This window comes from Hemitrygon akajei, chromosome 1 (assembly GCF_048418815.1).
Source record: "Hemitrygon akajei chromosome 1, sHemAka1.3, whole genome shotgun sequence".
Taxonomy (NCBI): Eukaryota; Metazoa; Chordata; class Chondrichthyes; order Myliobatiformes; family Dasyatidae; genus Hemitrygon; species Hemitrygon akajei.
This window is the reverse complement of record NC_133124.1, coordinates 224445134-224462875: the sequence shown is the minus strand read 5'-3', so window position 1 is coordinate 224462875 and position 17742 is coordinate 224445134. Positions and strand designations below refer to the sequence as shown.

Here is a 17742-nt window from a genome sequence, read left to right as displayed (position 1 = left end):
TTATTAAGGACCCCCATCACCCCATCACCCAGGACATGCTCTCTTTTCATTGTTGCTATCAGGTAGGAGGTACAGAAGCCTGAAGGCACACACTCAGCGATTCAGGAGCAGCTTCTTCCCCTCTGCCATACGATTCCAAAATGGACATTGAACCCATGAATACCTCACTTTTTATTTATATATGTGATTTCTGTTTTGCACTATTTTTAATCTAACTATTTAATATACATATATGTACTTGCTGTAATTGATGATTGATTGATTTTTATACTATTATGTATTGCACTGTACTGCTGCTGCTAAGTTAACAAATCTCAAGACATGTGCTGGTGATAATAAACCTGATTCTGATTTGAATTGGTATCATCCTAAAGGCACTGCACAACAGCATTAAACAATTAGGGCTACACAGTAATATCTATGTATATCTTAAGAAAGCTACAATACTAAACACCACTAGAATAGTCTGAAAGTTCCTAGCAATTGAGAAATGAGCATTTGGCTATGTTTGTATCATAATAATAATAATAATAATAATTAAAACACAATAAATATAAATACATCCAATAGCTAATATACATTGATTAATTATATGTCCATAAAATGACACTCAGCACAGGAGTAACTGTACATAAGGTGACTGGCAGGAAATGATAAAGTAGTGGTGGTTTGGGGTGTAGAGGGGTGGGTTAGTAGATGGAGGTGTTGATCAGCTTTACTAGGGGAAAGTAACTGTTTTTGAGTTTGGTGGTCCTGGTGTGGAGAATTCATAGCTTCTTCCCTGATGGGAGTGGGACAAACAATCAATGAGCAGGGTAGGTGCCTTCATAATATTACTGGCCCTTTTCCAGCATATCTCTGCATATATGTCCTTGATGGTGGGTAGACAGGTGCCACCAATGTGTTGGGCAGTCTTCCTGTCTGTCGCAGTGCAGTTTCCACACCATGCAGTGATGCAGCTTGTTAGGATACTCTCTACTGTGCATCTGTAGAATGATGTGAGTATGGATGTGTATAGTCCAGCTCACTTCAGCCTTCTCAGTAAGTAGAGGATTAGTAAACTTTCCTGACTGTATAGGATGTGTTCTGGGACCATAAGAAGTTGTGTGAGAAGTGCATGCCCAGGAGTTTGAAACTGCTTGCAGCTTCTACTGCTGTGCTGTGGATGTAAAGAGGGGTGTGAGTGGTGCAAGATCTCCAAAGTTAATAACCATCTCCCTTGTTTTGCTGACATTCTAAGACCAGTGGACACAGCCTGAGGATAGAGGAATGTCCTTTAGAACGGAGATGAGGAGGAAGTTCTTTAGCCAGAGAGTGGTACAACTGTGGATTTCATTGCCACAGGCAGCTGTGCAGGCCAAGTGTGTATGTATGTTTAAGATCATAAGACCGTAAGACATAGGAGCTGAATTAGACCATTTGGCACATTTCATCATAGCTGATCCACTTCCGTCACAGCCCCAAATTCCTGCCTTCTCCCCACATTCCTTCATGCCCAGACCAATCAAAAATCTAAAATGATGTTGTCTGGCCTGCTAGTTCTTCCAGCATTTTATGTGTGTTACTCGGATTTCCAACATCTTCAGAGTTTCACTTGTTTAAGAATCTATCATCCTCTGATTTTTTCCAACCATAGGAAAGATCTGCTCCACATCCACTCTATCAAGGCCTTTCATCACTTAATAGGTTTCAATGAGTTCACCCCTCATTCTTCTGAATTCCTGTGAATACAGGCCCAGAGCCACCAAATGCTTTTCATATGACAAGCTGTTCAAACCTGGAATCATTTTCAGGGAACTACTTTGAACCCTCTCTGGTTTCCTTTTGAAGATAAGGGACACAAAACTGTACCCAATACTCCAAATGAGGCCTCACCAGTGCTTTATAAGGTCTCAAAATTACATCACAAACAAAAGAAAATCTGCAGATGCTGGAAATCCAAGTAACACACACAAAATGCTGGAGGAACTCAGCAGGCCAGGCAATAGAAAAGAGTTCAGTCGATGATTCGGGCTGAGACACTTCAGCAAGACCCTTTAACATTACATTCTTGCTTTTATATTCTAGTCCTCTTGAAATGAATGCTAACATCGCATTTGCCTTCCTCACCACAGAATCAACATGCAAATTAACCTTTAGGGAATCCTGCACAAGGACTTCCAAGTCCCTTTCCAGGTCAGATTTTTGTATTTTCTCTCCAGTTAGAAAATACTCAACCCTTTCATATCTTCTACCAAAGCGTATGACCATACAGTTCCCGACACTGTATTCCATCTGCCACTTCTTTGCCCATTCTCCTAATCTGTCTAAGTCCATCTGTGGCCTACTTCCTCACAACTACCTGCTCTTACACCTATCTTCATATCATCTATAAACTTTGCAACGGAGCCATCAAACCCATCATCCAATTCATTGATATATAACATAAAAAGAATCAGTCTCAACACATACCTCTTTGGAACACCACGAGTCACTGGTAACCAATGAGATAAGGCTCCTTTTATTCCCACTATTTGTCTCCTGCCAATCAGCCACTGCATTATCCATGTCCAAAAATCAATGCAAGAGGCTGAGAGTGAAGGAGTAAAGGAATCTTGGAGAGAAATCTTTTTTTTTTACACTGCTTGGGGAAAAGAGGCTAGACTGTGCAGGCGCATGACATAGATCAGTGGTCCCCAACCACCGGGCTGCGGACTGGTACCAGGCTGCGAAGCATGTGCTATCGGGCCGCGAGGAAACAATATGATTTGGCGATATGAAGCGATATAAGTCAGCTGCACCTTTCCTCATTCTCTGTCACGCCCATTGTTGAACTTGAATGCACGCGAGGTCAACAGTCACCTAAACGCAGTGATACCCTCGCGCCAGGAATCACTGGTCGGCCTTGCGCGGTCGGTGAGAAGTGCCTTTGCTACTGCCTGGAGTGCGGACAGATGGGCGTCGCCTCTAAACCTGTTTAGCACACTGAATGTTCATGGGGATACCAGTGCTAAAATATTCGCAGACGACCTAATTCGGGCTCAGGGTTTCATAAGTAGCAGAGCAGCTACTTCGCTGCAATCTACTGAAAGTCATCCCTCAAGCCAAACTTTTGTTGGCCGATAGATCCTACCTACCTACGGGGGGGCAAGGGGCTGACGCCCTGTTGCACTCCTCCTCACTCTCTGGACTGCGACCGCTGTGGCCCTGGCACGGGGACCTCTGGCCCTTAATTTGTCCTCTCACTCCACCCACTACCAGTCTCACCTGGCCAAGGCATCTGGCAGTGGGCGGGTGGGAGGCTGTCTAATGAGGCAATGAAGTCCTCAAAACTGTTTCAGCACCTTGAGTCTAAGCACCCTGCACTTAAAGACAAACCTGTTGAGTTTTGAGTGAAAAAACATGAGCAAGCAGGACAGAAGGAAGTGCTGAGAGCCATGAAAACTAAATTGTGGAATAGACTGGACATAAGGAACCCCTTCGAGTATCGTTGTCTCCATCATCCCTGGATGGGATCGTCTTGTTGCAGGGAAACAAGGCCTGGGCTCCCACTGATTCAGCAATATTGGTGTGTTGCAATGATTTTATATGTTCATACGAGGAAAATATGCGGTGTGTGTTTAATATTAAATTCATTAGATAAACCCTTTTAGAAATGAAATTGAAAGTATTAGCCACTTATAAGTGACTTATAATTGACTTATCACCTATATTCCGGTCGTAATTAACAACCCCACCCCCCCATCATCGGCCAGTCCGCAAGAATATTGTCAATATTAAACCGATCAGCGGTGCAAAAATGTTTGGTGACCCCTGACGTAGAGCACCAAAGGTTTAAAAAGGAAAGGAATTTCCAATCATCTTTTTAAATCAAAGCAAGAGGCTGAGAATGAAGGAGTAAAGGAATCTCAGAGAGAAGTCATTTTTTTTACACTGCTTGTGGAAAAGAGGCTAGATTGCGCAGGCGCGTGAAGTAGAGTGCCAAAGGTTTAAAAAAAGACCACAATATACAGCAGGCAGCATTGAGAGGGAGCAGAGGGGCTTTGGCTGAACAGGCTTTGGCGTGAACAGGCAGAGGTGAGGGTAGGTTCTGATAAGTTTTGTTTTGTTTGCTTAGAGTAGAGAGAATGCCAGGCAGGATGTTGGAATGCTCCTCTTGCAGGATTTGGGAAGTCAGGGAGACCTCTGGTTTCCCTGACAACAACACCTGCAAGAAGTGCATCCAGTTGCAGTTCCTAACAAACTGCATTAGGGAACTGGAGCAGGAACTGGATGACCTCCGGATCATTTGGGAGAATGAGGTATTTATAGATAGTGGTTTCAGGGAGGTAGCTATGCCAAATGATGGTATTTGGATTACCGTCAGGCGAGGAAAGGGAAAAGGGCAGGCAGAGCAGGCTTCCCCTGTGGCCATTCCCCTCAACAACAAGTTTACCGATTTGGATACTGTTGGGAGGGATGACTTGTCTGGGACAAGCTGCGGCAGCCGGATCTCTGACACTGAGTCCGGTTCTGCAGTACAGAAGGGAGGGTGGAAGAAGAGGAAAAACCCTGCTTGCATTCACTCTATCTATACCCATCATAATCTTATATACCTTTACAGAATCGTTCCTGTAATACCATGGGCTCATAGCTTGTTAAACAGCTTCATGTATAACACCTTGTCAAAGGCCTTCTGAAAATCCAAGTACGTAACTTCAACTGATCTCCCTAGTCTATCCTGCTTGTTATTTCTTTGAAGAATTCTAACAGGTTTGACAGGCAAGATTTTCCCTTAAGGAAACCTATTTTATCATGTGCCTCCAAATACCCCAAAACCCCATTCTTAACAACTGAGTCCAACATCATCCCAACCACTAAGGTCAGACTAACTGGCCTATAATTTTCTTTCTTCTGCCTCTCTCCCTTCTTGAAGAGTGGAGTGACATTTGCAATTTTCAGGTATTCTGGAAATTCCTGAAAGATTATTACTAATGTCTCCACAATCTCTTCAGCCATCTCTTTCAGTATCCTTTACTTCACCATAATACTGATACTTCTGACTAAGGCAAAGGTTGATAGATTCTTGACTGGTCAGAGAGTGAAGGGATACAGGGAGAAGGCAAGAGACTGGGTCTGAGAGGAAAATTGGATCATCCATGAAGAAATAGCAGAGCAGACTTGATGGGTCAAATGGCCTAATTCTGCACCTATCTCTTATGGTCTTATGAACTTTGAGGAAGGAGTTAGTTTCCTGCCACTCTTTGAGCTCTTCCACCTGTTTTACTTCAGCCTTCACATTGTTGGTGGCAATGAGCCCACCACTGTTGTGTCATCAACGAACTTGATAATGTGATTACTGTCATCATGTGTGAGCAAAGTGAACAACAATGGGCTCAGCACATAGACCTGGGTGCCACCCATGTTGAGGAAGGTGGAGAGGGAGGAGAGCTTATGTATCCTGACTATCTGAGGTCTGTTGTTTAGGAAGTCCAACATCCAATTGCACAATGGTGTATTTAGACCAAGGAATAGTAGTTTGTCCATCAAGATCTGTAGGACAGTGGTGTTGAATGCTAAACTGAAATCCTGAAACAGCATTCTGATATAAGTGTCCTTGTTTTCTAGGTATGTCAGGGCCAGGTGCATAACAGATGCTATGGCATCTATCACAGAGTGAACATATCTGTGAATGTCCACTGTGGTAAGAATAGAATTTTTAATGTACAGTATGCCTTTATCAGCCATTCAAAAATGCTGGTATACTGGTATGATGAAATAATCTATATGGGTGGCTTGCAAAATAAATAGAGAAAAATAAATTCCTCACACCTTATTTAAATGTTTAAATGGTTCCCTTTGTTCTAAACTGCAGGATTGTTTATATCCTTTTCTGAGTTTTGTGTTTAAAACTTTGGAGTGAAAGATGAATTCACAACCTGATTCAGAAGCTAAAATGATTCATGGAGTGGGATAGATCAATCATCCAGTACAGCATAGAAACAACCCTCATAATTTTCCTCTCAATCTTCTACATTCATATGAATAAAGTCCTAACTTATTCAATCTTTCCTTATAACCCATGTCTTCCAGTCATGGCAACATCCTTGTAAATTTTCTCTGTAATCTTTCAACCTTGCTTACATCTTTCTGGGAGGCAGGTGACCAAAACTGCACAATATTCCAAATTAGGGCTCACGAATGTCTTATACAATTTCAACATAATGTCCCATCTCCTGTACTCAATACTTTGATTTATGAAGCCAATGTGTCAAAAGTTTTCTTTAGGACCCTACCTATCTGTGGTACCACTTTCAATTAATTGTAGACCTGTGTTCCCAGATTCCTATGTTCTACCATTCACCCTGTAAGACTCTGATTGGTCCTACTGAAGTGCAACACCTTTGACTTGTATGCATTAAATTCAATCTGCCATTCGTTTTTCCATCTGGTCCCGATCCCTTGGCAAGCTCTGATAGTCTTCCATGCTGTCCACTACACCCCCAATCTTGGTATCATATGCAAATTTGCTGATCTAGTTCACCACATTATCATCCAGATCATTGATATAGATGACAAACAATGATGGACCCAGCACCGACCCTTGCGGTACTTCATTAGTTACAGGCCTCCAGTCAGAAGGGCAGCCCTCTACTAGCACTCTCTGGCTTCTCACTCAAAGTCAGTGTCTAATCCAATTTACTACCTTGTCTTGAATGCCAAACGACTGCCCCTTCTTGACCAACATCTCATGCGGGACCTTGTCAAATGCATTGCTAAAGCCCATGTTGACAACATCCACTGGTAAGTTCCTCAAAAAACTCCATATGATTGGTTAGACATGACCTACCATATATGAAGCCATGCTGACTATTTCTAATCAGTCCATGTCTATCCAAATACTCATATCCAGTCCCTTAGAATACCTTCTGATAAGTTTCCCATTACTGATATTAGCAGCCTATAATTTCCTGGCTTATTTTTAGAGCCTTTCTTAAACAGCAGAACAACATTAGCTATTTTCCAGTCCTCCAGTATCTCACCTGTTGCAAAGGATGATTTAAATATTTCTGCTTGGGCCCCTGCCATTTCTGTACACGTCTTTCATAGGCCCTTGGGATTTATCCACCGTAATTTGCCTGAAGACAGGAAACACCTCCTCCTCTGTAATCTTTATAGGGTTCATGAAGTTGATGAACTTCATGAAGCTTTGCTTCACTTCAATCAACTATGTGTCCATTTCCTGAGTAAATACACATACAAAAAATCCATTTAAGATCTCCCCCTTCTTTTTCAGTTCCACACATCAATTACCTTTCTGATCTACCAGAGGACCAATTTTGTTCCTTACAATCCTATTGTTCTTAACATACCTGTAGAATCCCTTAGGATTCTCCTTCACCTTGTCTGGTCGAGCAACCTCATGCCTTCTTTTAGCCACCCTGAATTCTTTCCTAAGTGTTCTCTTGCATTTCTGATCATGAGTACTTCATATGTTCCTACCTACCTATACCTGCTATGCACCTTCTTTTTGTCTTAACCAGGGCCTCAATGTCTCTTGAAAACCAAAGTTCCCTGAACCTGTTAATTTTATCTTTTATTCTGACAGACATGTACACACTTTGTACTCTCAAAATTTCACTTTTGAAGCCCTTTAACTTACCAAGTACACCTTTACAGAAAACAGCCTGTTGCAATCCACATTTGCAAGATCCTTTTTAAACCATCAAAATTAGCCTTTCTCCAATTTAGGATCTCAACTAGTGGATCAGACCTATCTTTTTCCATATTTACCTTGAAACTAATGGCATTATGCAAAGTGTTCCCCTACACAAATTTCTGTCACCTGCTCAGTCTCATCCCCTAATAGCAGATCAAGTATCACACACTCTCTTGTTGGACTTCTATGTACTGATTAAGGAAACTTTCCTGAACACATTTAACACATTCTATCCCATCTAGCCCTTTTACAGTATGAGAATCCCAGTTAGTATGTGGAAAGTTAACCTCATCTAGTACAACAACTTTATATTTTTTGCAGCAGTCTGCAGTTTCTCTGCAATTTTTTTTCCCTCTAGTCTTGCAGTCTGTTGGGTGGCCTTAATATAGCTCTATTAACATGGTCATAACTTTCTTATTCCTCAGTTCCACCCATAATACCTCACTAAGCAAGTTCTTCAGTCTGTCCTAACTGAGCACTGCTGTGACTTTTTCCTTGACTAGTAATGCCACCTCTCCTCTTTTACTCTCTTCTACTCTGTTATGTCTAAAGCAACGGAACGCAGAAATATTATATAAACCCCAGTCAGATTACATTCTGGTGGCATCTGACCATGCTTGGATGACTGAAGGATAATTCAGAGCTGATCTTTTGTAAAACAGTACTGACAGTAAGGTCAGTAATCAGAAAATAGTTTTAAAATAAATTGGTAATAATTTAAAAATAATTAGAAGGGCTGATGAGATGTTTTGATCTGGAAGAGGAGTATGAGCTAATTTAATGGTAACTCTCAACAATACAAGGTCGAAGACCCAGGGCTGGGTCATGGCCTCTTTCTGTAATTAACTAAGTGACATCATACAGTAGACACACATAGTAAAAAAAGTTTATTTTCACTTGTAAGGTGTTTAAATAGTTTTACATATAATTTGAACTCTTTCTAGTCCTTAAATAATCATACAATCTCACAGCTATTTATCAATGGGTTCTGCTTAAAATCTGTAAATTTTGAAGAGAAGATATTCTTCACTGTTTTAGTTCTAGTGTTTCTATAAATTAAGTGATAGGACAAACAAAAAAAATGGAACTTCAATATAATACAAAATATTTTCTTCTGTGCTCAACAGATGTGGTCCCTCTGTCTAAGGTGAGATGACCTTGGATCTGGCAGGAACATGAAGGCTGAGAGCCCATTATTGTCTATGGCAGTGAAGAGATGCAGAGGTCAGAAGAGGCCATCAAAATACCATCAATTCTTACACCCCTAGACAAAACCGAAACACAAGTAAATCATTAGAACATGGATTGGGACCACAGTCCTGATCGACATTAAATAGTTACACTTTGTCTGTCTTTCATCTCTTTATCAGTACATCTCAAAGGACTTGTCAGTGTAAGATGTCTACTTAGAAGTGCAGTCATTAATGCGAGGATCATGGCAGCCATTCAGATCACAGCAAGGTCTAACAATTAACAGTCTGATCCTGCAAATAATTTGCTTTAGAAGTTATGCTTGAGGAAAAATATTAGCTAAGACGGTGAGATATTTTATACCCATGAGAGGACAGATGGTTTAATGTCACTTGTACTTGTCACTTGAAAGGCAATAGAGCTAGGAATTGTCAGCATAAATATTCTGTTCTTGTCCGCAGAAATAGATTTGAATTTGCATGATTCTGGCTTGAAAAGAGGGTGCTACTGACCGAGCACTGCGGGTAGCAAGTTTACTAACCACCAATAACATGATCAAAGTCTTTGCCTGTGTCTCCATGGATGCTTGGTGACCCACTCTTCAGCAGGCTGGCTTCAGGCCCAGCGAGCATTCTTCGGCAGAACTCACACTTCTTCCGCTTCCCACAGCAACTGGCAGAGAGTGAACAGAGAGGTCTGTGAGAGCAAAGCGGACATCAGCCCAAAAAGACCAGCCTTTCCAGAACCACTCAAAGTGCTTTTCTGCCAGTGAAATCATTTCGAGGAATCAGCACTGCGGTAACTTAAAAAACTGGTTGCCAATTAATGAAGGCTCCTACAAACAGCAACATTTCTTGTGTTTCCAAATGATGAGCAACGTTGCTGCGTGGTGGAACTGAAGATATGAGGGGCATGATATAAAGTGGAGTCAGAAAATGAGGGAAAAATAAATTATTTATAAGTGGAATTTAAGTCTTAATCTCCCTTCCACAAAAATCACAAATACTTAATTACTCTAAATTTCACTTACCCTAAAAATTGATTTTTACCAGCTAGAGGTACAAGGCATCATTGGAGGGAGATTCAATGGAATCTTTAATATTCTGTAAGGATCCTGTACTCCTTTTCTTAACCTTCCCTCCTTCCCCTTCATTGTGCTTTTCAAAATCTACAAACTGCACTTCCAATATCTCAAAATAAACTGGTGTCCATTTTCTTCTTGTAGCATTTCCCCAAAGGCCCCTGGTAGGTTCCTGCTGTGTTAAAGCCATTAAATGGGTGCAGGCTGTTGTTTGGCAAGCAGAGAGGGGTAAAGGACAGAGAAAAAGAGGAAAATGTTGTAGAGAGCAGGGAGGAAAATATTACTAAAGAAATAAGAAAAAGAACTTCCCCTTTACACACCTTTCATAGTCTCAGTTTCACATCTAACATGGATTTCATATTTCACAGCATCCTATGGATTCTTTTCAAATGTAAGATGCTACAAGATATCTAAGATTATTCAAAGCTCTGGAGAATTGCAAGTTCGTCCACTCATGAAACAACTTGCTAACTATCTTGTGTTTGGCGTCAGGTGGTGAACTCCATCCCCAAACCACCTATCCCCTCCCCTCAGGGACAGTCAAAATATACAACTTACTGTAGTAAGACACAGGCTGCAACCAGGAGAACGGAAACAATGACCAACACTACAACTAACGTAGTGATTGCTTGTTGCTTTTGTCTGACAGCCACCACAGCAAGAATGTCAGCATGTTCACACCGTGTCCCAATGAAGCCAGGGTGACACCTGCAAAACATACCTGATATCAGACAGTTCAAAAGGAGACCACTTGGCCTATTTCCAACAGATCTAGAACACTGGGCGGAGAATATGTGTACAACATAGGAACAGCTACTTTAGTTCATCATGTTTGTGTTGACTATGATGCCAATTTAAACTACCCCATCTGCCTGCTCATGGGCTATATCCCTCCATTCTTGACCTCCTCATGTGCCTGTCTAAATTTCTCCTAAACATTGCTATCATAACTGCAGGCAAGTAGGGTTAACTCAGCTAGGCAAATTAGTTGGCATGGACCAGTTGAGCCAGAGGTCCTGTTTCCACATGGTATAACTCATGGAATAGATGGGCCAGAGGTCCTGTTTCTTTGCCTTCCTCTGACATCTTGTGATGGCATTCCCTACCTGCATAAAAACTAACCTCATAAATCTCTTTTAAGCTTTCCTCCTCTCAGCTTAAAGTTATTGCCTCTAGTATCTGACATTTCCACTCTGGGGTAAAGACTGACTACACACCCTGTCTACATGTTTCATAATTTTATATACTGTTTTTAGGTCTCTCTTCAGTCTCCAATGCTGCAAAGAAAAACAATCCAAGTTTACTCTCCTCTTCTAATAGCACATATCCTCTAATCCAGGAAACACCTTGGTTAATCTCTTCAGAACAATCTCTAATATCCTTCCTGTAATGCGGTGACCTGGAACTCCATACATTACTCCAAATGTGGCCTAACCAATGTTTTATACTACAGCCCGACACTGTAGGCAAGTATGCCGTACATTTTTTTTTACCAGCTGATGTACTTGTGTTGCCACTTTCAGGGAGCTATGAACTTTCACCCCAAGATCTGTTTGTACATTGGTGTCCCTTAAAGCCCTGACAATATTGTATACTTTCATCTTTACTTGACCTCCCAAAGTACAACACCTTACACTTGTCCGGATTAAACTCTATCTGCTATTTCTATGTCCATATTTCCAATTGGTCCAAATCCTGAATATTTTGAGGGATCCTACTCTCTCCAGGATGGATGTTGTTTTAAAAAAACAAAAAAAAAACCAGCCCTCTTGTTTTTAATGTATGCATAAAATGCCTTGGGATTCTTTTTTAATCCTACTTGCCTAGGACATTTTAATGCTGATGCAGAGTTTTCACCCAAAATGTCAATTATCCTTTTGCTCTCAGAAATGCTGCTTGATCCACTGGTTCCAGCAGTTTGCTTTTTGCACCATTTGTTAGAATGATAGGTGGAACTGTTCAGATGTATATGATTTTGAGATGGATTGATAGAGTAATTGTCGGGGGAACTGACAGGAGTAGGAAAGTCTAGATTGTGGCAGAGTCTAAGGATAAGGGGCAGACTATTAAGAATGGAGATGAGGAGAAATTTTCTTAAATCATAGATTTTTAAATCTTAGGGGATTTTCTCCCACAGAGCTATAAAGCCCCTTTGTCAAGTACATTCAAAATTAAGATGAACTGACTTATGGACACTAAAATATTAGGAATAAGGGGATGAGCAGGCAAAGTGGGTGAGCTAGGGGATAACCCATCATTGTGCTGAATGGTAAAGATGTTCTGAGACTATTTCCTGCTTTGGTTCATGCAGTCATTTTACACTATAGCACACAAACAGGGCTTCTTTCAGCCCACCCAGTCCATACTGAACTATTAATTGCCCAGTCTCATCAACCTGCACCCGGACCACAGCCTCCATAGCCATCCTATCCAGGTATCTATCCAAATTATTCTTAAATATTGAAATCAAACCCACATCCACCATTTCTGCTGGCAGTTTGCTCCGCACTTCACATTCTCACCACCCTCTGAGTGAAGATGTTTTCCTTTAACATTTCACCTTTCATCCTTAATCTCTAGTTCTAGTCTCACCCAACTCAGAGGAAAAAGCCCACTTGCATTTACCCTATCTATACCCCTCATAATTTTGCACAGTTCTATCAAATCTCCCCCATTCTTCTATGGTCTGGGGTATATGCAACCTATTCAATCTTTCCCTACAACTCATGTCCTCAAGTTCTGGCAACATCCTTGTAAATTTTCTCTGCACTCTCAATCATATTGTCATCTTTTCTGTAGGTAGGTGACCAAAACAATACTCCAAATTAGGCCCCACCAACATCTTATACAACTTGAACATAGCATCCCAACTTCTGATCTCAATAATTTGATCTATGAAGGACAATGTGTCAAAAGCTTTCTTTTAAACCCTGTCTACCTGTGATGCCACTTTCAGAGAATTATGGATCTGTATTTCCCAGATACCTCTGATCCACCATACTGCTCACTGTTTAGGACCTACACTGATTGGTCACCCCAAGGTGCAGCACCTCACACTTGTCTGCTGTAAATTCCATCTGCTATTTTTCAGCTTATTTTTTCCAGTTTGTCCAGACCTCAATGCAAGCTTTGATAGCCTTCCTCGCTGTCCACTACACCTCCAATATTGGTGTTATGTGCAAATTTGCTGATCCAGTTATCCATATTATCATCCAGATCATTGATGTAGATGACAAGCCAGAACAGATCCAGCACATATCCCTGCAGCATACCACAGTAACAGGCCTCCAATCAGAGAGGCAACCATCTACAACCACTCTCTGGCTTCCTTCACAAAGCCAATGTCTAATCCAATTTACTACTTCATCTTGAATGCCAAGTGACTGAACCTTCTTGACCAACCTCTCATGCAGGACCCTGTCAAAGGCCTTGCTAAAATCCATGTTAGACAATATCCATTGCCTTGCCTTCATCAGCTTTCCTGGTAACTTTCTTGAAAAACTCAGTAAGATTGGTTAGACATGACCTACCACACACAAAGACATGTTAACTATACCTAACCAGTCCCTGTCTATCCAAATACATACATATATATATATGTATATATTGACCAAAGGAACTTACACACATGCTGGAGAAGACTCTTGAACCAAGAAGCGGCAGGTCCCATGAAAGCAGAATTGTCGATGTGTGTCTGGACAATCATCAAAATGTGATCGGACTGCAGCAGCAACAGGAGGACCTTGGGAAAAGTGGAAGGTCAACATATTATTGGAACAATTTAATTAATGGATCTATAGATCTGCAAAGAGCAGTTTGCAATGAGTTGCCATTGTCCTGCACATAAACATTAAGGCTCAGTATCTTTCAGGCTTCAGTTTCATTTAGTATATAAAACAAATCTGAGCCAACCCTTTAAAAAAGTGCCAAAGAAGACCTCATTAATATAAACATCATCCACTGTATAAGAAGTTAACCCTGGTTGCTCTGGGTACTTTCACCAGATGGATAAAACAGATACTGAAAATCTTTGGCAGCTGAGCTTCCTGACACCAGCAGCACTTGTATCATTTCATTTCACGGTCTCCTTCTTAAACATTGTCCTCCACACTCCATCCCATCTCTGCAACTTCAAACATCTTTAATTTTTAACTTTTCTGATGCAACACCATTGCCCTTAGACATTACTGTTTCTTTCTGCCTGACCTGCTCAATATTTCTAGCACTTTCCAAGTTCTAGAATATTGCTCTCCACCTCCTTTGCTTGCCACTCTGGAAAATAGGGAGTGACTTCTAATACTTCAAATGCTATTGAGAGTTGACTTCCACCCACTCACAGGTTAAAGGAGCCAGGTAGGGCCTCACTTTAACATCTGACTGATATCATTCCAGCACTGCATTTGCAATACACCTAGGGATAGGGATCAATTGTAGGCAAACGATACTAGGCTTTTTCGGGCATCATGTTTGGCACAGACTTGATGGGCTGAAGGGCATGTTCCTGAGCTGTACTGTTCCATGTCCTATGAGGATTGCACTGTACAGTAGTGGAACATGATTACACAGCCTTCTGACTTAGCAACAAGGAGTTCTAGGAGATCCAAGAGGTTGAGGCAGATGCACTGACACAGATCCTAGTTTACTCTTACATACTATTCAGGCACCTCTTTTGCAAGCCATATTAGCACAAAGATTCAACAGCAGAACAGTCTGGACTTGGTTTTCTTTTGTTGTGTCAGGGTAGTAGAGCTACTCTAATGTTATCTTTTCTCCACATTGATCAACCTTGTTCAACTAGTTCCAGATACAGTATATCTGGGTCACAGTCAAATGTTAATACTTGATATTCCAATGATGATTGCCAAGATCATCTGACACTTAAACATACACCTGTTGAACTGTGAGATGCCATTGTGTGTGCACAGTGGTTTATTCAGGGACACATTGCCATCCAACATCTGCTCCTGTAGGTGTCAGCTCCATTCTGCTACTCCCTAGTGCCCAAACATAATTCCTCAGCCTTTGATATACTGGTAGTTGGCTCATAATCAAGAGGTGGAGTAGATTTATAAAAACTCCAAACCTTTGAAGTCTTATAGGGTTTCTATTCCCTAAACCAAAATCTTTTTCAAAGAGCTTTGATAAAAACAGGAAGGGTATCAGCTCTGGCCAGGAAAAGTATCTTCAGTTCTAATCCCTACCTCAGGTATTTCAAACAACCTGAAAACCCTTAACAGTACTTTGGACTGTGCTCTTTTTCTCTCAATCCTGAAATAGCGTCATTGTTTATTTTTCACATGTGTAAGTTAAGTATAATTTATGCTTATTAAGTTTATATTTATTAAATTTATTTTTATCCTCATAGTATCATGCAGCTGCTGCAAGACACAAATTTTCATGGCATTTATACCCTGCGTGTACGCCTATTACAATGAACTTCAACTTGAATTCACCTATACTACAGTTTTTACTCATTTGAGGAGAACTAATGACAGAGAAGTACAGAAGTAATTTCATTTGAACTCGCTGTATGGTGATATTTACATGAAGAATTTCACAATCTCAAGGTCTTAGAGTCAGAGTAATTCTGCATGGAACCAGGCTCTTCCGCCCATCTACTCTATGCCGACGAAAACATCCTCCTTGCTAGTCCCAGTTGCCCATGGTTGACCCATAACCCTCTAAGCCTCACCGTTCCATGTACCTATCCAAATAACTTGTAAATATTGCAACTGTATCTGCCTCAACCACTTCCTTTGCCAGCTCATTCCAGGTACTCACTACTCAGTGAGTAAATAAGTTAACTTTCAGGTTTCTTTTAAGTCTCTCCCCTCCTCTTTTGTATCTGTGCCCTTTAGACTCCCTAACCCTGGGGAAAAGACTATGACCACCCACCTTATCCACACCCCTCATGATTTTATAAACTTTTATGAGGTCACTCATCATTCTTCTGTGCTCCAAGAAATAAAGATGCAAAGTGGCCAGCCTCTCTATAATTCAGACCCTCTAATCCAGGCAGCATCTCATAAATCACTTCAGAATCAGAATCAGGTTTATTATCACCAGCATGTGATGTGAAATTTAACTTAGCAGCAGCAGTTCAATGCAATTCATAATCTAGCAGAGAGAAAAATAATAAAATAATAATAATAATAATAAATAAACAAGTGATCAATTACATATATTAAATAGATTTTTTAAAAGTGCAAAAACAGAAATACTGTATATTAAGAAAAAGTGAGAAAGTGTCCAAAGATTCAATGTTCATTTAGGAATTGGATGGCAGAAGGGAAGAAACTGTTCCTGAATCGCTGAGTGTAACTCACTGTTTCTGATGCCTGTTTCTGTACCTGCTGGTAACAGTGAGAAAAGGGCATGCCATGGGTGCTGGAGGTCCTTAATAATGGACGCTGCCTTTCTGAGACACCACTCCCTGAAAATGTCCTGGATACTTTGTAGGCTAGACCCCAAGATGGAGCTGACTAGATTTACAACCCTTTGCAGCTTTTTTCGGTCCTGTGCCATAGCACCTCCATACCAGATAGTGATGTAGCTTATCAGAATGCTCTCCACAGTACAACTATATAAGTTTTTGAGTGTATTTGTTGACATGCCAAATCTCTTCAAACTCCTAATAAAGTATAGCCGCTGTCTTGGCTTCTTTATAACTACATTGATTTGTTGGGATCAGGGTAGATCCTCAGAGATCTTGACACCCAGGAAAGTGAAACTGCTCACTCTCTCCACTTCTGATGCCTCTATGAAGATTGATATGTGTTCCTTCGTCTTACCCTTCCTGAAGTCCACAATCAGCTCTTTCATCTTACTGATGTTGAGAGCCAGTTTACTGCTGCGGCACCACTCCACTAGTTGGCATATCTCACTCCCATACACTCCCTCGTCACCACCTGAGATTCTACAAACAATGGTTATATTATCAGCAAATTTATAGATGGTATTTGAGCTACGCATAGCCACACAGTCATGTGTATATAGAGAGTAGAGTGGTGGACTAAGCACACAGCCCTGAGGTGCACTAGTGTTGATTGCCAGTGAGGAGGATGTGTTATCACCAATCCACACAGATTGTGGTCTTCTGGTTAGGAAGTTGAGGATCCAATTGCAGAGGGAGGTACAGAGGCTCAGGTTCTGCAACTTCTCAATCAGGATAGTGGGACTGATGGTATTAAATGCTGAGCTACAGTCGACAAACTGCATCCTGATGAAGATGTTTGTGCTGTCCAGGTGGTCTAAAGCCGTGAGGAGAGCCATTAAAATTGCGTCTGCCGTTGACTTATTGTGGTGATGGGCAAATTGTAATGGGTCCAGCTCCTAGCTGAGACAGGAGTTCAGACCAGTCACGACCAACCTCTCAAAGTATTTCATCACTGTTGATGTGAGTGCTACTGGGCAATAGTCATTAAGGCAGCCCACATTATTCTTCTTAGGCACTGGTATAATTGTTGCCTTTTTGAAGCACGATCTCACCCTAAAACAGGGTGACCAAAACACAACACTCCATAGGCAGCGTCACCAGCAACTTACATATCTGTAACATAATGACCCTGCTCCTAAACTCAATACCCTGACTGATGAAGGTCAGCTTGCTAAACACCTTCTTTTCCACTCTTATCTATCTGTGCAGCTGCTTTCAGCCAATTGTGCACTTGTACTCCCAGGTCCCTTTGTCCCACAACACTCATATGTATCCTGATTTTCACTGAACACATCCTACTCTGGTTTGAATGCCCAAAATCTCCTCTTTCAATATTTTATTAGTTTCTACATAAAG

The 17742-nt window shown here is 41.2% G+C and overlaps 1 protein-coding gene across 2 annotated transcripts in view; it reads right to left on the bottom strand.

Annotated features, from left to right (window-relative positions):
* Positions 1-8576: 8576 nt before the first annotated feature.
* The window catches only part of tgfa (transforming growth factor, alpha), a 113873-nt gene continuing 104707 nt past the window's right edge, over positions 8577-17742 (bottom strand). The window contains exons 3-6 of one of the 2 annotated variants that reach the window (XM_073069710.1): positions 13575-13692; positions 10509-10658; positions 9438-9541; positions 8577-8942 (exon numbers count right to left, since the gene is read on the bottom strand). In XM_073069710.1, the coding sequence (XP_072925811.1) occupies positions 8935-8942; positions 9438-9541; positions 10509-10658; positions 13575-13692 (380 nt within the window). In that variant the 3' untranslated portion in view covers positions 8577-8934. Of the gene's footprint in view, positions 8943-9410; positions 9542-10508; positions 10659-13574; positions 13693-17742 lie in introns of both variants that reach the window. The other variant, XM_073069644.1, reaches the window with a different exon arrangement.